This window comes from Myripristis murdjan, chromosome 5 (genome assembly GCF_902150065.1).
Source record: "Myripristis murdjan chromosome 5, fMyrMur1.1, whole genome shotgun sequence".
In the NCBI taxonomy this organism is placed as follows: domain Eukaryota; kingdom Metazoa; phylum Chordata; class Actinopteri; order Holocentriformes; family Holocentridae; genus Myripristis; species Myripristis murdjan.
Window position 1 is genome coordinate 20,741,675 of NC_043984.1, and position 20,474 is coordinate 20,762,148.

A 20,474-nucleotide genomic window follows, 5' to 3' on the forward strand; every position below is an offset into this window, starting at 1 on the left:
CAGTGGGAGGGATGTACAATCAGAATATCCAATAGACCAAGCCATACAGTACAACTTTGCAAACTTTGTAACACACCACATATCGACTGTGGGAGGATGAGTATGGACAAAATGAAATAGGATGAGGGAGGTTGATTGTTAAAGGACTAAAGGATGCGAACAAAACAGACCCACACATACTTGAGGTGTATGTAGGTATACTCACTCTCTACCACGGTCTTGCGGTCGGAGCCATCATCGTTGATCTGCTGGATGTTGCCAAAGTGGATGTCACTGAAGAAGATGCGGTTGGCTCCTTTTCCTCCCCCTCCTCGGTAGTCAAACGTGAGAGCAATTACATTCTTCATGTGCTCGGGGTCCTCAAACGGTTTTATGGGTGCGTTTAGGTTGTTTTCATCTGATAGGTGAACACTCTTTAGTATGGTTCGTTCTGAGTAGAGCAAGTAGCCATCATAGTCACGGCAGCTGCGTCCATCTTCAGCCAACATGCCATGGGCACAGGCACACGTACGCTGTCCATTCCCGCGGTAAAGACAAAGCTGCTGGCACCCGCCATTGTTGTCTTTGCAAACATTTGTTCCTGTAGGTAAAACAGGCAAAGGATGACTTGATCAATAATTATAGTTAGAGAAGATGAATGATTGATGTGTATGTAAATTTTCAAATTCATGAATGAAATTTGAATAGTTAATTGTGAAAAGATTGATGTTAGCAAACTTTAATTGTTTGAAATTAATGTACTGTATTATTAATTCCAAACAAATACGAATACTTTGAATTGAACTTGAGCCTTGCATGTAAAACAGACTTGTTATAGCGTGGTAAACCAACTTGACACGGTCATTACTGACCTTGTTGCCTCGCCCTGTTGAAGACCTTTATGTCTTTGAGCTGTACTCCAATACCAGTCCTCAAAGAGACAGAGTCGGTGGCATTGTCTTTACTTCCTCTCTTTATGGAGCCATTAGCGTGGGTCCTGTGGCACAGCACACACACAAACAGCGTTAGATAGAGCCTGAAGCTTGCTGATGAATAACAGCTATTAAAATCAACCAAAATTTTAAATTACTGACCTGTCACTCCAGTAGATGTAGCTCTCAAACACAGACACAGAGAACATGTCCATGTTGTTGTTGGCTAGCACCACCTCCCTGTTCTCTCCAGTCTCAAGGTTGATGCGCTCAATCTTGTCTGTCCTTGCATCACACCAGTACAGCAGACCTTCCTATATACACACACAGACACACATAATACAAGTTGTAATGGTGAAATGTCCTTTGTCTACAGAAACTGTAACACAGTAGCATCAATATAGGAAAGGTTTCTTTATAAGGTACCTGGTAGTCAATGGAGATACCGTTGGGCCAGCTGATGCTGACGTTGACCAGTATAGCCCTCTGAGATCCATCCAGACGGGATCGCTCAATACGGGGATACTGGCCCCACTCAGTCCAGAACAAGTACCTGCACAAACGCACAGGTACACACGCCAAAGTAAATACACAACTTGCTCAGTGGCCAAGACTGAGGCAGCTGCAGAGACTATATTCAGCTACAGGAACAGCTATTAATAAACTAGACCAAGTGTTATCTCCTCTTACCCTTTCTCAGGGTGGACAGTGATGGCGCGGGGCTTGTCCAGGCCCTGGGAGATGACCACGTAGCGGAAGGAGCCGTTCAATCTGGCCACTTCAATCACATCAAAGCCTTGATCCGTCCAGTAGATGTTGCCTGTGGAGAAGGACAGAGAAACAGTCATTTTCTGACACATCCTGAGCTTCTGCTGAGTGTGTATTGAGGGAAATTAACACTCTTTCTGACCAATTCAGAATATTATGAATATCTTGTGAGACATAGACTTACGACTACACAGATGTTACTATCAGTAAAACCTATTTTATATAGAGTAGACTGTAAAGATGTGTTGTGAAGTTATAAACAGATTATACTCTGTTGTACAGTTCATTCTTTACTGAACTATAATACATTAAGGCATGCTTGTGTGTCAGACTTGTCTCCCTGGTGAGGACAGTTGTTGAAACATAATGAGATAAGATGATGCAGAGGTGAGCATAGATACCACTGGATGTGGCAGAGAGGGGTCACCTTTTGTCAACCTGTAATCAGTGGCCGTGCACACTACAGTCATGGGACCTGAGATACTCTGTTTCTCTCTGTCTTGGCTTCTTTCTTCACCTGTTCTCTGTCTTGTCTCATCCTTTCCTGCTCAGTATGTACTGTATTATTGGTTGTGTCTGAACTGTATGGCTGGGGACTTGTACACCATGTTTGCCAATGTGTCTGAGGTGTACTTCACCTGCTATCCAGTCGACGGCGATGCCCTCCACTCTGCCGATGCCGTTGGTGACCACGTCCTCTCTCCAGGTCTGGTCTCTCTTGGCCCTGCTGATGGTGCTCAGGCCCATGTCCACCCAATAGATAGTGTCATTGTCTGGGGTAGAGAGAAATGTATGAGGATTGTACTGAACTCTACTTTACATAACCACGATCAAACCTGGTATATGCCGTGTGCGAATACAGTGATCATTTCAGCTACATCAGAGACAAAATTGACTCTTACACCAGGGCAATGCCTATAACTCATAAATGGATAGTAAGCTTTTTTTTTTTTATCTCAAACATTGTTTTTGTTAAGTGTCACTTTAAGTCTTACCAGCATGGAAATCTATGCCTACAGCCAGTGAGGTGCCTGACACTGGTACCAGTGCATCAGACTTGTCCGATGGGTCCAAGGGAATGCCACGTATGCCCTCATGCACAGAGTACAGCAGGAAAGAGCCGACACCTACGGCAAACCAAATCAATTCCCAGCTTTGACCTTATCAAATTCTGTGCTGCATCAGATGTGAGAGCACATATTTTATGCAAGTGTGTTTTATTCAGTTCATGCATTTCTTTAAATCTAAATTCGGCTAACATGAAAATGTGTTTGGTGTGTGTGAGTATCCTACCCTCGCAAGACTGCTGCCCACTGCGGAGGCTGTATCCTGCAGTGCACATGCAGGCTCGTGTTGTGGGGGAGGTGGGGAGGCACAGCTGGGAACAGTCTCCATTGTTATTACTGCAGAGATTGGTGCCTGAGAACACAACAGCACCAGAACAAATACAGAAAACAAATCAAAGAATAGTTACTGACACGTAAACAGATGCGCACTAGCTTAGATAAACAGGCAAACACGCAGCAAGCAAAGCAGGCATTAAATGAGACAAGCACTCATTTGCACATTGCTACCCAGGTTTTCCAGCAATTTGACCAAAGCAAAGGCTGTACAGACTCAGAGAAAACATGACAGATGGCAGCCAGCCCTGCACCTTTTTGCACAGTTTCATTGTAGATCTTCATGTGCATCATGGGGGAGGTGCTGTTCCTCAACACTTTCCAGTTGCCTCCATCCTTCTTGTCACAGGTTCCTATCTGGTCAGTGCCTTGGTCTGCCCACCACAGCTTGTCTCCTGTGGCAGAACGGTCAAAACTCTCTGTTAGATGCAATTCATGCTAAGCAACATGTAAAGAATCAAGTAAAACTGCGACAACTGGGCCACTCCATTGTGCAAAAGGCACAGATGTACAATGCCTGTCCAGCAGAGTCAGTCTTGTAGGGCTGAACAATTAATTGAAATATTATCACAACATGGCCTAGAGCAATAACCAAATTGCAGGAGCTTAAATTTTTTGATAAAGCTAATTGTGTGACAAAATACCATCATTAATTATGAATCAGTAGTACCCTGGCATACACAATCTTTTTTTTTTTTTTTTTTAACATTACAGAGCCAAGCAAAAATCACATCATCATCATTTTAAAGTTTTTCAGTGAAAACAAAAATGATGATGCAAAAATTATCATTCACACTTAAGGCTGGGTACAAAACCTAAATAATGCTACGGCACCAACTGAATTGCTTCAATAGTATATAAAAAAAAAAAAAAACGAATGTCATTGGGTATAAAATTTCAATACCTAAAGAGTAAATCTCATCTGTGTCATCGAGCCAATAAACATGCAGCATGCTTGTGCCAAGATTTAATAAAGTTGGTGACTGGCTGTTGAAGAGGCATGTAGGAAAAGCACAATGTTCTCCAACAGACTTTAATTTATTATTTATTCAAGAAATCGATAAAATTGATTTTGAGAAAGATACTGTTCAGGAACCAGCATGGAAGTCAAAGTATTGGTACAAGGTATCAAAAATTTCTGGACAACACCCACCCAGCCTTATTCAAATTAAAACTGTGACTCATATTGCAACAGCAATATCTGTCAGAACAATTGCAATATGATTGTTTTACCACAACTTTCAGCCCTACAGTGTAGTTGTGATCTACTATAATAATGTAACTCCCACTCTCCATGACAATGACAAAAACACCAGGTGCATAAATGGATACAAATGGACATTTAATGGAGCAGACTTACCCATTATGGCCAGAGCAGTGGCTTTGGTCAGTTTGCCCTTGACCCCCTCCAGGATCTCCAGTCCAGATCCATCCAGCTTACAGCGGCTGATGGTGCTGTTCCCTGAGCTGATCCAGTACAGCTGCTCACTGTCAAAGTCAATGGAGAGACCTGGAAAACAAAAGAAAGGACTGTGGTGTAATGGCTTGCCCTGCCACTAGGGTGTGCTGCCTCATACGTAGTGACGGTTTATCCTCTCAATCAAAGATGCATCAACAGAGCAGGTGTAAAAAGGGAGGTCACTCACCGACGGGTCCTTTCTGATTGGTGAACAGCACACTGCGGTTACTGCCATCTGTGTTGGCCATGCTGATGTTGTCCCCATCTGTCCAGTAGAGCTTCCTAGAGGAGACAGGCAAGGAGAATCAGCAAAGCTATGCAACAGCAAGTGGCTGAGGACTTAAACTCTTAAAGTATTTTCTACCATCAAATACAACAATTTACAGCTCTGAGATGGACTAAGCCTCCTGGTAACACACAAACCCTCACAGGAAATTTCTTCACTGATCAATTGAATTTTCTGACAGAATCTGTACATTACTGAGTTTGCAATGGATACAGAAATGCACATAACTTGAAAATGATTTTTTTATGAAATGTAATGTGTCATTTTCCATTTAAGGTATAACCAAGTTTAATGGTGTGTGTATGTCGAGGCTGATTAGGTTAGTTGAAGCAGAAAACATACGGCTGAGCTGGCCAGCAGGACAGTGCAGCTCCATTAAAATTCTATTTCAAAGGATCCAGTTCAGTGGCTGAAAAACAACAGGCCTCTCTAACTCACTATCCCTACTCCAACTCACTCACCCTCCCACACACACACACACACTCATATAAACATCTCTCTTTTTGCTTAGGGGCTCTTCACGCTACAAGGTGGACAGAGTACTGGATGGACACACACACATACTCAAACACAAACACACAGGACATACAGCACAGCGGGATTGTTGTGTGTCACTGTGTTTAGACTGTGCATAGGTGGTTATTTATCTTCTGCCCCTGTCCCCACTTCCTCCCAAAAGCAACCACTTCCACCACAGACTTCATTGTTTGTTAACATGCATTAAATAAAGTTTGCAAGCCGTTTCTATTCCCACTGTCTCGTGTTTATCCACACACACACACACACACACACACACACACACACACACACAAGCACAAACTCACATACGCAGTCAACGCAATCTTTGCCCCCACCCACTCCTGGACTCGTTCTGGGCAGTGTGTTTATGTGCCAGCTAGAAAGAGGAGACAGCCCCAGCATACGGAGCCAGCATCTGCTTCTAATTTTCCCCCATGCCAACAATGCTCAGATCGGAAACATTCCTCTGCTTAAGGAGGCTAACTCTTTCAAAGAAAGGAAAGAGTACACTAAAAAAAAAGACAGAAAGGCAGAGACATTTCTTAAGAAAATATCCTCTCTTCATCCACTTCAAGCACTCACAAGCACACTTATTCCTGCAGGGCAAGAGAAAATACATAAACACCTGGCCTAACTTGTCTCTGAGCCACTGGTAAGAGGAGAGGCCCTGGCTGGGTTCTGAGGTTTGAAAAAGACGGACATTTGGCAAGAGAGACAGAAGGGGACACGGGGTACGAAAAAGAAATAGAAACAGAGAGAGACAGAAAGAAAAAGAGAGTCTGGATGTAAATAATTGACAGATAGTCTATATATGCGCAAAGAAGTTATAGAGAGAGAGAAAAAGATGGGGATGAGAGATGAAAGTGAGATGAAAAAGACGACAAGAGAAAAATTGGAACTGCTCTCTGAGTGAAAGAGCTGTCAGAGGTCAGTCACCATCTATAGCCTGCTACACTGTCTGTTATAGCAGACTGCAAATGCTGGGGAGCTTGACAGCCAGGCTGTGTTTGGATGCGTGCATGCCTGTGAGAAAGAGAGTGTTAGTGTTTTGGGTTGAAGGTGAAATCAGCAGGGTGTCTGAGAGCCACTTCTGAAAGCTTCATTGATCTCAGTGTGACAGTTGTGTGTGTTTTTGTGTGTGTGTGTGTGTGTGTGTGTGTATGGCTAACCCCAGTATTGGGTGCAGCACCAGACAGTGTGGTTTGTCCAGGCCCTGGATGACAGCATTCTTGAAGGAGCCGTCCAGTCTGGCAACATTAATCTGTTTCTTATTAGCATCATAGCTGGTCCAGAACAGGTTCCTGGACACCCAGTCCACTGCCAGGCCGTGAGCGTTGGGCAGATCTGAGGATGAACAGACATCAATGAGCAACCTACATTCCCATTTATGTGTTAAAAGCAAAAATTAAAGCAAAAATTAAAGTATTGTTCTGAGATTATATTTGGGGGCTTCTTGCCTCTATGAGACTGTTCAAAATAGACAGGGGAAAAGCAGGATTTGGAGATTGAGGGAAAGAGACATGCGGCAAAGGTCCCAGGGCAGACTTGAACCCAGGATGTTGTAGTTACATGGTACATGGGTAACACTTTATTCGGAGTGTCTAATGTTAATATTCAACTTAATATCAGCAAGTATCTACAGCAAACCTAACCCTAACACAGTTGATAAAAAAAAACAACTAGTAAGCTGAGTATTTATATCAGACAGGATGATATGATGTTAAGAATCCACACTGACTCAGTTGTAACACTCTGATACAAAGTTAGCACTAAGTTATTCGTTGCATGCATTTTATTGTGTTTCTTCTTCCGTACCAGCAGAGACCACAGTCTCAACTCCGGTTCCATTGATGAAGGCTCTCTTGATGGTCTGGGTGCGGACGTCCGACCAGTAGATGCGGTGCTCCATGGCGTCATAGTCCACCACCGTCACATTGTCGATGTCTGGCACGGTGAAGGAGATGATGTAGTTGTAGTAGGGGTTGTCGATGTCCACTCCTCTGATCTCGATCTGGCGGGCATACAGCAGGAACTGACGAGACTCTGCAGGGGAGACATTAACAAGCGTCTTACAGGGAATTTTCTCAGCTTCAACAGGCAATCACATGCAATGAAATGGCACAATCAACAGTTGAATGCAGCTTCCAGCCAAAAGGCCAAACATAATTTATTCTATAAGAGTTGCAGATAGGTTGGTTGCAGCAATTGTGCATCTGTTTATTGTTCTGGCCACTTGAGCAAACAGTTCATCTAACCGCATCTCTGACCTCATATTTTTGTATGGCTGGCTAAATCACAACACAGCCAAGACAGTGTGAATGAATTCAATCAGTGTTGATGCATTACATTGGCAGTGGTCTCAATAGCCTTATCATCATTTGAATGCATGAAGTTGAAATGATCGATAGGGAGAGAAAGAGAGAGAGAGAGGAATACTGAGAGAGAAGTGGTGGTGGTGGTGGTAGTGAGGATGGGGGGGTAGTAACGCAGTCAGCCTGTATTGGTCAGGCCAGACTAGGTGGTGAATGTAGAGCGTCGTGGCTGATGCCTGCATCAGACAGAATGGGGCTCTCCATTCCATTACCCCTGGAGATAATAGAAAGTGCTGCCCTGAATACTAAACTCACACACCAAATAAACAGGCTCACTCACATTTTCAGAGGCAGGCACTCCAATGCACACTCAAGCCACCTCAAAGTGAAAAAAGTTCACCCACACACAAACAAACACACACACACACACACACAGATGGAAATACACAATTCTGCGAAGACAGCGACCAGCACAGGAAAAAGATAATCTGCCAGCTCAGAGGGTAGTCACAGAGTATTTTACCTACAATGGTTGCATAGTGTGTGTGTGTGTGTGTGTGTGTGTGTGTGTGTGTGTTGGCGGGTACATGTGATGTGTGCATGGTTACCGTAGCAGGTGTGCTTGTCAGTGCCCAGCTTCATGAGGTGAGGGCAGGCACAAGAGAAAGTCTGATTGTAGTTGATGAGGCACAGGTGAGAACAGGGTCCCATGCCGTTGTTGGCTGCACAGGGATTAGGAGCTAGGGAGGAAATGAAGGGTAGATAAATGCTTAAATGCTGCATAAATCATGCATATATATTATTCGAAGCTCTTCTTATGGTCCATCACTCTTATAATGAACACAATGGTACTGACAACAAACACTAACTAAGCCTCTCTTATGTCCATAGCGACTGACTTGTGGAACACACTCTAACATGGAACTGGACAAAAACTATAATATGGTGTGTGTGTGTGTGTGTGTGTGTGTGTGTGTGTGTGTGTGTGTGTGGGTCTCACCCTGGGGCTGTCTGGAGGGATGGTAGACCTGGAGGTCAAAAGGTTGGGTGTTGGTTCTCTGGACCACAGTGACATTATTTCCTGTCCACTTATTTGCCTTGGCCAGTGTGTTGGTCCTCCAGTCCGTCCAATAAACTTCTCCCCCATACATGGTGACGGCGAAGGGATGAGACAGATATTCATGGCCTCTCAGAACCTCGATCAGCCCGGAACCATCATACTTGGCTGAGTAAATGGCGTCAGATCTGGTGATGGTACAATATCGAATTAAATTAACATATCAAGATGTCTGGGTATAGCTAAAAAATAGAGTGCATACACTGAGCATATGCATGTGTGTATGTGCATCCTCTTTTTGACCTGGCATCAATCCAGAGGATGCGGCGCTCCAGATAATCCACAGTGAGTCCGTTTGGCCAGCCTCCATTGCCAGTTTCCTTATGGATGGTCTTCCTGCCCTCCCCACTCATAGATGCTGCTTCAATCCTCGGCAAGCTGGCATCCCAGTCCGTCCAGAAGAGGATCCTGCAGCATCACGACACAACATGGAGGTGCGGTCAGCAATTTAATGAATAATAATCTGCAACCTTGAAATGTGGAACACTGAAATGTGAGAATTCCCATGCTTTGGCTCCCTGTTAGGCAGTGAGAAGTATTTAATATAAGGTTTAGCTTAAAAAAAAAAAAAAAAAAAGAAATTAGCGCAACTTTATTTATCCCTTAAAGGGAAACTGTATATGACAGCCGACAATACCCCCTGCCCTTCATGGACCGTATATGCTATATTTTTTTTATTTGCTATTGCTATATAATGCGTGTTTTCTTAACTTTACTCAGGGATGCACCAACTCAATTTCGTTGTGTGCTGTCCTCAGTAGCACAATGACAATAAAGCTTTTTATGTCTTATGTCTTTAAGGTTGGTCTAATATCAAAATGTAAAGTCAAACTCATAATCACCAAAACATTTTACCTTTAAAAATCATTATTAGTAAAGAAGCAGCTCTGTTTTTGAAGCGTTGCAGGTTACTGTGCGCAGTGCAGTACTTACCCGTCCCGGGGGTCCAAGGCGATGGCTCGAGGGTGCTCCACCTCCCCAGCAAGCAGGGTGGTCCTCATGGTGCCATCTAGCTTGGCCACCTCAATCTGATCCAGGTTGCTTTCCACCCAGTAGATGTTCCCCGCTATCCAATCCACTGCCAAGCCCTCAGGGGTAGCTAGCCCATACTGGATTACCACATCAAAGCTGGTTAAAGCTGTAGGACCGAGGAGATGGTCAGAGTGGTGTTAAAGAGAGACCTAGTATGAGATTATGCTGTGTCAATCCTTTCATCAAAAGCTTAGTCAGTATATCTGAGAGAAAACCTCTTCAATCCATAAATCAAAAGTACAAACAAAGCCAGTGTGACGCTGCAATTACAGAATGGCCTTTAGGAAAACTAGAAGATGAGGTGCCTTGCAGCAACTATAAACACACAATTTCCAGCTTCCTCCTAACCCATTCATTTCACACTGGGTCCCTAATCAGAGAGAAATGTGTAATCATTTGAGACGAGTCATTATCCTGTCTGGAGCACTTACAGAATGTGCATGTGTGTACACACAAAGAAGAAAAAAGTATACACACACCCAAGCTACGCTACTTGAGCACAGACTTATACACAATTCACTGTTCACTATTGTTGGTTCTTGTGCGCTCTGTAGATTGCTGATGATTGATTGGTTTAGCCTTCATGAGGGTAGCAGTTAAATTTTGATCAAGTAGTTGTACCTGTTTGGTGAGGCTGTAAGTATCATATGCTTTTCCGTGCACTAGCACCCTCATGAATAACAGCCAGGGTGCCTCACAGTACGTGCTGCACTCCACTGTAACATGTTGACTTCATATGTTTGCCTGGCAGGCGCTGTCAGCAGGCTAGTAAAGAGAAAAGGTTTGACCAAAACTACTATCCCCAAAATTCCCGAGTGTGAAATCTCTGAAAAAAGATGATGACTCATAGAGGTGTTGCTCTGATCCCAAATGATTAGAGCCAACACCGCATTTTGACTACAGCTGATTCTGGGTTTCTGCTCACCCCCGTTCTCAGACAGCTTCCCACGGTAGATCTTGTCTTCCACCACATCCGTCCAATAGAGGGCGCTCTGGCTGAGGTGGAAGTCCAGGGCGATGGTGTTCCTCAGGCCAGGTACCAGCACACTAAACTCTCCCTTGTTCAGATCAATGCGGCGGATCTCATGGCGATTGGAGAAAATGATAAAGGGTTTGAAAGGATCTGTGGAAAAAAAAAAAAAAAAAAAAAAGAGGAAAGATCAAAGACCGAAAACCATCCATCCAGATCTTGAAGGGTTAAAAACATTTTGCTGGCCACCTTTTATTGACCCACAAAATATTTCAGAGCAGCTTTGGTTCACAGCATGGAAAACTCTGCAACACGACCACGTTCCATTGCAGTGTGTGACTGTCTGGTTGTCCAGTGAAAGGGGGAGCTGTGTTGGAACAAGCGCTAATCCTGGGTAATTAAAACACAGCATAAATAAGACAGGAGTTATCTGTACCCAGCAGGCAGCCAGACAGGCAGCGTGATGAATGACTGGGTACTGGTAGCTAGTCTCTAAGATCTGCGGGTGCAGTGCAGAATCATAAATCCAGGTTCACTCACTGGCTAGTTGCTAGTGGGAGAGAAGTATATTTCTTATATGGATGATAGAATTTAATGTGATTGAGTGGTTCTCATTTTCCACATCTTGCACTCTCACTGGTAATAATGACATGCACATTCTCAACTCACCTTACAGTTTAATATTTAAGATTCTTTCTTTCTATAAAATATTAATGATAGCTAGAAACCAATGTCCAGGTCTTTTTTTTAAATTTATTTTCTCACATCATCTTTTCTCCACCTATCTTATCCTCCCTCCAGGTCTGTCCTCATCAATTTGTGAAAACAGCCTTTGAGCTCTCCTGTTCTCCCCTCCCTCTCTTTCTGTCTCTTTCTATTGTAAAGAGAAGTATCACATTTTGGCATGGTGTGTCTTCTCCAACCGCACAGTTTCCTGCCTGGGCAGCCTATCCTCTGCTTGATCCCAAACCCACACCACACTTCTAGACTCTGGAGCCTTCGCTCCGCAGTCTCCAACCCTAACAAAACACAGAATCCAGTCACTTCTCTCTCTTTCTGCCTCGCTGTACAAGTATCATCCATCACAAGCTGTCATTTCTCATTCTCCCTGCTTGTCTTGTGCACTTTCACTGTTCTCTACTTTGTCTTTGTTCAGCTATCTCAGTTCTCTCTCTGGATAAACATCCTCTGCCCTTACCCTCAATCCCCCTGCCCTCTCCTCATCATTGCTCCCACTCCCCTCCTTACCTGTGCTCTTGCAGTTCTCCATATCAGGCTCCAGTTCCCAGCCCTCATAGCAGGAACATTTCACACTGAACTTGTCCTGCTCACAGCGTTGACTGCACTTAAGGTGTTTGGCACAGAAGCTCTGGATCTGGCAGGTCTTGTTGTCAGGGCCTAACTCCATGCCAAGCGGACAGGAACAGATCACACCCTCGCCAGGGGCCACTGTGCAGTTATGGCTGCAGTCACCATTGTCCAGTGAACACAAGTCTGAAACAAGGAGAAAGTCATGGGAGAACAGTTTTAAACATGGGTGACATCTAGGAAAGTGATGGAGAATTGTTATGCTTGATTTAACATACAGGGTTTTAATGGCTGGTTTGGAGTTCCCTGTGGTGAAATGCAGCCTGGGTAATGTAGTGCCTTACCACAGAGTTTCTCATCAGAGCCATCTGGGCAGTCATCAGTGCCATCGCAAAGTTTCTCTGCAGGCAGGCAGATGGTGGAGTCATTGGCACACACATGGTGAGAGAGCTTACACACCAGTGCCTCACAGTTGTCCTCATCGGAGTTGTCCTCACAGTCACTGTCCCCATCACACACCCAGGCTTTGCTTATACAGCGCGCTAGGGACAAAAGGAAGGGTAACTTTTAAAATAAATACTGAAACAGAGTTCTTCTACTTTGTGCACTTAAATATTTTAAGTGGACTTTACTGTGATCCTCTCACCAGAATCCCTGCAGCCAAACTTGACAGCTGGGTCACACATGTGAGTGACACCTTCACAGTTCTTCTCATCGCTCAGGTCCATGCAGTCAGTGTCACCGTCACAGCGCCAGCGCAAGGGGATGCAGAGGCCGTCCATTCGACACTGAAACTCATCTGTGTGACAACCTCCAGGGGGCCGTGTGGCTGTGCAAAAGACAGACAGTACAAGACAGTGAGCTGGCCTTGTCTTTCAGTTGTTGCCTGCTCTGATCAAATCAGGACACAGAGCCTTGAGCATGACAACGTGCTTCAGAAAAATACTGTGCACATAATAAATAACCAGGAGCCAACTGTCAGATAACTGGAGTCTCAGCAACAGCAAAAAGTGAGCAGATCTCGGATTCATTACTTCACTTATAAACACAACACAATTATCATTGCATAAATTTTACTAGGAGACATATTTTATAAATGCTCGTGAAATGATAGTACCTAGTCAAGACTAGATGCTGACAATTGTAGGTTTTAGCCTACTAGTTAAATTGTTAATAGTGTCAAATGGAACAAAAATGAGTTACTACTGAAAACTACTAATCCAATCCTAGTGACAACAGAACATTCACCTATAAGCTGTGAACTAGCCAGTAGTTTTTAATAAAAACTTGCTAGTAATTTATGAATAGTCTAATAACTAATACAATTGTATCAAAGACTAGTGTGAAAATAGTGACTGGTAAGTATTAATAACTACTATGTAGATATCTTAATCATATGATGTCTAAATGGGGATAGTCAATATCAGTTATTTAAAATATCTAGTAAGAATGATTATTTACTGCTACCTATTAAATTAGTGCTAGTAGATATTATATAGCATTATGTAGCAAATTACAAAATTGTTAAAGCTGTCAAAATGCAGGGCTGGTGGCTATTTAGTGCATTTTAACTGACAGAGTACTGTTTAACCCTCCTGATATGTTCAAATTTACAAACATCTTTTATGTTTGGGCTCAATTTGACCCCAGCAGTTTAAACCTCCACAAAATTATTATAACTAAAATTGTTACCAAAGTTTGTGTCAAGTACTTTATGTTTCTTTGTTGACAACCTAGATAGCCCTTTAAATAAAACACAACTCCCCTTCATCCCCACTTATACATCCAATATTCCTATTATGCCACTATGAAAAATATGCAAATCACCATAAAATCTCACTGATTGACCTAAAATTGGAAAAAAAAAAATAATATTTTGATGTTTTAAAGGCTTTATATTATTTCTAAGTACAGATTTTTGTTATTTACAATCAATGCGTTAAAAAGTGTGTAAAGGACATTGAAAACATATCATCATGTGAATTTCATGTTAACCTAGTTAACCTAGTAAAAGGAGAAAGGTGATTGGTAAAAACAAATTAGGAATTAGCACCTATTAGAAGTGACCAGTTTGTGACTAGTGACTGAAGAATAGATACTGGCGACTAATTTTTTTGTCATCAGTGTTTTTTAGGGAATAAATGACAAAATGGCCTGCCATATACAGCTGGTCAAACAGGCCATTACTGAATCTGATCACAGCATTAATGTCCTGTCCCAGACTGAGTGCTCCCCGCAGAGAGCTGATCCCTGTACTGGCCCACTGGCCGGCACCACACAGGGCAGGTGGCGGGAACTCTAGCCCTCTCATTAAGGGGCGTCTGATCGCAGTGCCCTGTGTTCGAATTCAACATCAGGCTGTTTGCTGCATGTCATCCTGTATTCCCTGTCTCTTTCTCTCCTGTGACTGTCAAATAACACAGAAATGCCCCGAAAAACAATCTTAAACCCTCTTCTACAGTCAACATTGTAGATGGCAGATAAAGATGTGCTTTTCCATAACTCTCCCACCCCATTTATGTTATTCAACTTGCAGCTTTTCTGTGCTGCCTTTTTCTTGGTCCAGTTCAGCCAGCTCTGGAATTTGGCCTGCAAATGCCTGCAATTTAGATGAGGCCTTTTTATATTTCCCTGACATTTAACACACAAACTAAAAACTACTCAGTAGGATGCATACATGAATTGTCAAGATGTGAAAATTCCACACGTTGGATATTCACCAAAATTGAATCACACCCACCGCCACACCTCCCTTTGGCCAGTGGGTGTGAGAAGTGAATCAGTTCCTCTTTGCCTTTCCACGACCAACCATCCCACCAAGTTTCATTCACACAAACAAATAAACAAACAGACGCACAGGCAGGCAAATGGAACGGGATGAAAATCTAAATGAAGTAGACATGGTATCCACCTCTATTGGCAGAGGTAATGAATAAGATACTGTCTCTTGTCCCAAGGAGATGAAGAGGATAATACAGTCAAAAAGATATGAAAAAAATGCATACTTTTTTTTTTTTTTTAGCTACGAAATATTTACAAAATCAAACCGTTTCTATCTCCAGTTGACCTGGATTGTTAGTGTTATTATTGTGGTTTTAACTTACTAGTAATATAGTAATATATTTTTCATTTTACTGACTTAGAATTCACAAGTTGTAGCCATAATCTGAGTTAGAAGTGCAGTGGCAGCAGAAGTAGCAGTAGTAGTAGTAAAGTAATTATAGCAGTATTAGTAGTAATTTAGTAGCAGACCTATGAAAGTGTAATTTCTTCCTCTTCCATGATATGTGCATATGTTCCTGTCTGCATTTGGGAAATGAAACTGACGTCAACAGTGCAATGTTGGGAGCTCAAACAACTCAATTTTGAAATACAACAAGCAAAGGTATTATTGTTTATAATAACTGTTTAAATAACAAGATGAACACTGAACAGTGATTTACACTTCGTACATTGTAGGAGCAGCAGTAGTTGTAGTAGATGCACTAGTAATAGCGGTAATAACAATGATAGTAGTTGTAGTAGCAGTAATTATGTAAGTATGTAATTATGTAGAGGCAGTCACGGCACATGGTACTTGGTAGTTTTCTCATTAGCAGTTGTATCATTGTGTAGTAGTAGTAGTAGTAGTATTAATAACACTCCATGCCCACACACACACACACACACACACACACATACACACACATGCACAAAGGCCAGAAGGACGTAGTGTTCTTGGTTTGATCCTTAAAATCCCAACTGTTGTTATGCCAAAAAACACATGAGAATATGTGGTTCTCAAATCAATAAAACAAATTTCAAAGATTCATCGGCTTATTCATGAGTTTTGAGGTTCACTTAAATAATACCAAATATGAAAAGATTTTGATTTGTTTATCATTGTTTGATCATTTATTTTTATTGATTTAGCTGACGCTCTTGTTCCAGAGAGGCGTACAATGAGTACAACAATAGGAAAGCTCAAAATTCCTAAATCACCAAAAACTAGAACAGCCAGGGCTATGCTTTCCTCCAGCAGGTCAGTTTCAGCAGCGTCTGGCGGCGGACACAATGACCTCCGGAACAGCCTTCTCCGGGAACGGCCACAGTTTGGTGTGGTTAAGATTTACACTTGGCGTTCCCGGACGAGGGTGTTCCCGGAGGTTTGCAGCTCTTTGTGTCTGCCGCCAGACCCCTCTCGTTAGTTTGGCCCCATCCTTAGACGCACACACACACACACACACACACACACACACGCACACGCACATACATCACATCACCAGCAGTGACATGAAAGTAAGAAGTGCAACTACAACCCCGGTGGCATCATTCCTTGGAACGTGCACTGATCATGTGAGACAGTTATGGTACGGAAATAAGTAAAATATGAATAAGAATATTTTGGGTTACTTGCTGTAATTTGTTGTCTGTGCTCAGCTGCTGTGTTTTTCCAGCTCACCTTTGTCCACTGAGAGTGTTTTGACAGAGAGTTTGTACATCCAAATGTACCAGCTCAGATTTTTCTCCTTTCATAACAAGTAAAATATTAAACATAGCATAGTTTACAATCAGAATAGTCGATGGAAAATAATACTTTAAAAGATCACATGTTAAATGTATCCTTTTTTGTTTTATAAGTAATGTTGAATATCCCTTACCTTTTTTATTATAGTCTGAAAAACATGATAATTTTAAACCTACACTCTGGAAAAGAGCAAAAAGCACAGCAATTCAATACTGTTTTGTTGTTGGTTTTTTCTCAAATTTAAACTTTACATTGTCATATTTCATTTTATTTATGTGCTGAGAGAGTTTGATGATGAACAACAACAAAAAGTATAATCTCAATAATGAGTGCCCGCAAGACTTCCTGAGAAATTATAAGATACAGAAATATTTGCAGGACAGAAAAGAAGACTTTACCGTGAATTTGGCACAGAAGACAAACAGTCAAGAGAACTAGCCACTCTCTCCCCATTCTGCAAAGTGTCACCACATCAGGAAGTTGACTGCCTTTTGTCTGCCTCAGTGGGATGCTGTCATTATATGACAGCCTATTGAAGACACTTGAAATATTAATTTTAGGAATATCCTTATCATTCTCTTTCTCTTTTTCGGGCCCACTTTGAAAACAGACCAGATATGCCGTTTCCAGCACGTGTAATCAGAAATTAGAACAAAAAATAGAAAGCACTCAGTAGTGCGCACACCTCCGCCAACACTGCAATTGATGTGTCAGTCCCACACGCTGGATATTCACCAAAACCTAATCATGCCCAACGCCATACACCCCCTTTTGGCCGATAAAAAAAATAATAAACTGTTGTTCTTCACTGTATGACTAACCTTTCCACAATTTCTTGCAAATCTGTTCCTAACTTTTATAGATGCCCTGCTAACAAACAAACAAACAAGACAAATTGAATGGGATGAAAGCATGACCACCCCTTCCCACAATACACCACAAAACATAAACAGGTAGTGTGTTTGACTGCAAATTTGACAGACACTTTAGTCAATTATCTTAATGACATATCTTAATGGTTTCCGCCTTATTGTATGAACATGGAAGGAGGTCAGCACCCAGTCACAATACTGTACCCTTGCAGCACTACATCATGTGTGTGTGGGCAATGTAACTGGAGAGAGAATTAATTAGTCAGACAGAGAATTGGATGTGATTATATCTGGCTATTAAAAAAAAAAAAAAAAAAAAAAAAAAAAAAAAAAACACCTTATAGCAATCATAAAGTTAAGGCTAAAGGTTGCAGCTGTATGCCTTACAATAATGCTGTTGGTAATTGACCTTATAATGATGTATGGTAGATAAACCTGTGAAGTGACACATGCTCAACAAGTACATGTTAACTAACAGACCTCATCACGTTGCCACAGTACAACGCTATTCTCACATTTTCCACTCATCATGACCTGTCACAGAAAGATGTTTCATATTTCTCATCAAGTGTATAAACCCAAATCTGACTGCAAAGAGGCACCAACCTTGATTGGTGCAGTTGGCATGGGTCTCGTCGCTGTAGTCGCCACAGTCATTGTCTCCGTCACAGGTCCAGTAATCTGGGATGCAGCGGCCGCTGTTGCACTTGAACTGAGCGCTGGAGCAGGAGTGACTGCAGCCTGCTTCATCACTGTTGTCCCCGCAGTCGTTATCTGAAACACAAACACAGTCACACAACCTCTGTCTCACACTTAATGAGGCGCCCGCTCACCCAAAGCAAAAGAAACATTTATACAGAGAAGTAATTGCTTTTGTTACAATTAACAAATGAACATTGGAAAACATGTAATACAAATCAAATAAACTATCAGAGGAGAGAGAGTGAATAAAAATGACAGAAACTGCATAGATCAGACCATGCACCATTAAGGAATGTACCAAGCGCTGATACATTGAGCTTGGCAGCAGAGCATCCCCAACACCTCGACTCCCATACTAACTGAGGGTACATCTTACTGCATGACTCATATCCCTAAAGTGCCTCATTTCAAAGTCAACAAGTAAAACACTGTCATTCTGTGGTAAAAGTAGTATTTGTCATTACATAATTAAGATAAATCATCCTATTTAATTTAAACACAGTTGAAGTGAGTGACTTATTTTATAAACAGTTGAGAAAAAAGTACTCATGAGGAATTTTGCTTGCTAATACAGTGACTACACTACCAGTTCCTCCTGCCTAGCAATAGAAGCAGGTGAAATGAGAAGCAGGCAGCAGTAGTGGCCTCTGCTTGTGGCCGTGTTCAATTAGTGGAGAAGCAGCCCTGACTGTCCCTGAGCCCTCCTGGCCTGTCCTGCACAGCTAGGCTAGCGTCATGGCTATGGTGCATGTTGATCTATGCACTAACCGGTCGGGTTTGGGCAATTCAACTCATCAGAGCCGTCCCCACAATCCTTTTCTGAAAGACAGAACCAACGGAAGACAGCGGAGTGGGCCAACAGCACGACATGGAACAACAAAACCAACAACACAAAACAACACGAGACAGGGAACAAACGTAAAAAACACACAAACCACCACACAAAAACAAAGGAGAGCATAAGCCAATATGAGGCTGGTGGACAAACATGCACAGAGAGAGACAAACTGAGGGAAGGGACTGAAGTAGCTGCCACTGCACACAGGCACACAGGAGAGGAAGAGGAGAGGATGAAGGGCCGACACTAACCGTTATCACAGCGCCAGTTAATGTTGATGCACCGTCCGTTGTTGCAGGTAAACTGGGTGAGGGGGAAACAGGTGGGGTATGCTGGGAAGAGAATGACCACGAGTATGAGTGTCAGAACTTATATCAATGATTTTACTCAAGATGAACATGATTTGATACTAGCAACATCTCAGAAACAAATGTCTTAACACCAGAATTCCTTTTTTATTTTCTGCATTTTTAGCACAGAGAAGCCTGTACTGCTCAAATGGTGAGAAGCCAAAAGATTTTACATTGATTATTTTGCCCAGTGACTCCAAACTAATGGCCCAAGTTACATTATTCAGTGAAAATAATGGATCAGATGGGTACTGTGTATTGACTGATACTTTATGTTTTGTATTTGGTATTGACAATGTGGTATTACTGTATTGCTATTACAAACTGTGTACTTACTATGAAAGCTACTTGTACAAAATAACTATAAATGACTATGCAGCTATAAAACAACCCAGAACAATGTCTATGGATATTCTCATTTATCCAGGTCATCGTTCTCTTTGGGCAAATTGAATCGTAGGCAACTGGACTTGTATTTGTCTTAAGAGGCGAAACGTCTTCCTAAGACAAATACAAGTCCAGTTGCCTACGATTCAATTTGCCCAAAGAGAACCCAGAACAATAGCAAAATATGAGGATGAAGTGACCAACCACAAGAGGCGGGTTCATCTGAGCGGTCACCACAGTCATCGTCCAAGTCACATGTCCAGGAGATTGGGATGCAGCGGCCGCTGGCACATGAGTACTGGTTGGGGGGGCAGGTGCGAGCTGAACGACAACATTATTGAGATCATGTCAGGAGGGATTGTGATTACAATCCTGTTTGAAACGTAATGCACAGAGCTAGCTTTCAATAAAAGGCCCCCGATTCTGTCAGCTTTCTTTGTTTGTGTGTTTGGGTGCGCACCTGAACAAGTGGTGTTGGATTCATCCTCGTCGTTTCCGCAGTCATTGTCCCCATCGCAGAGCCAGCGCAGAGGGATGCAGCGATTGTTCTGGCACTTGAATCTGTCCGTGGGGCACGTGTGCTGGTCTGGGAAGGGGGAGGAAGAGAGGACATATTGAAGGGCAAACGGAGGAAATGGAGGAAAATGAGACAACGTGGGAAGAGGTGGACGGGGAAACGGAAAGGTGAGGGAGTGGAGAGATGTGAGGTACAAATTAGTGAAAGAGAGGACAGATA

General features: G+C 42.5%; 1 protein-coding gene across 4 annotated transcripts in view; it reads right to left on the reverse strand.

Annotated features, from left to right (window-relative positions):
- The window catches only part of LOC115359798 (low-density lipoprotein receptor-related protein 1-like), a 104,816-nt gene that overhangs the window by 26,362 nt on the left and 57,980 nt on the right, over positions 1-20,474 (reverse strand). For 2 of the 4 annotated variants that reach the window (XM_030052436.1, XM_030052437.1), the window contains exons 17-42: positions 20,199-20,324; positions 19,943-20,059; positions 19,253-19,333; positions 18,932-18,982; positions 18,068-18,235; positions 12,729-12,911; positions 12,427-12,624; positions 12,023-12,268; positions 10,730-10,927; positions 9,706-9,910; positions 9,016-9,180; positions 8,656-8,900; positions 8,264-8,395; positions 7,159-7,386; positions 6,513-6,687; positions 4,726-4,820; positions 4,440-4,589; positions 3,334-3,474; positions 2,973-3,098; positions 2,675-2,806; positions 2,318-2,452; positions 1,602-1,731; positions 1,338-1,464; positions 1,074-1,225; positions 852-976; positions 206-580 (exon numbers count right to left, since the gene is read on the reverse strand). In XM_030052436.1, coding sequence (XP_029908296.1) covers positions 206-580; positions 852-976; positions 1,074-1,225; positions 1,338-1,464; positions 1,602-1,731; positions 2,318-2,452; positions 2,675-2,806; positions 2,973-3,098; positions 3,334-3,474; positions 4,440-4,589; positions 4,726-4,820; positions 6,513-6,687; positions 7,159-7,386; positions 8,264-8,395; positions 8,656-8,900; positions 9,016-9,180; positions 9,706-9,910; positions 10,730-10,927; positions 12,023-12,268; positions 12,427-12,624; positions 12,729-12,911; positions 18,068-18,235; positions 18,932-18,982; positions 19,253-19,333; positions 19,943-20,059; positions 20,199-20,324 — 4,206 coding nt within the window. The remainder of the gene's footprint in view (positions 1-205; positions 581-851; positions 977-1,073; positions 1,226-1,337; positions 1,465-1,601; positions 1,732-2,317; positions 2,453-2,674; positions 2,807-2,972; positions 3,099-3,333; positions 3,475-4,439; positions 4,590-4,725; positions 4,821-6,512; positions 6,688-7,158; positions 7,387-8,263; positions 8,396-8,655; positions 8,901-9,015; positions 9,181-9,705; positions 9,911-10,729; positions 10,928-12,022; positions 12,269-12,426; positions 12,625-12,728; positions 12,912-18,067; positions 18,236-18,931; positions 18,983-19,252; positions 19,334-19,942; positions 20,060-20,198; positions 20,325-20,474) is intronic. The other 2 variants (XM_030052439.1, XM_030052438.1) reach the window with 1 other exon arrangement.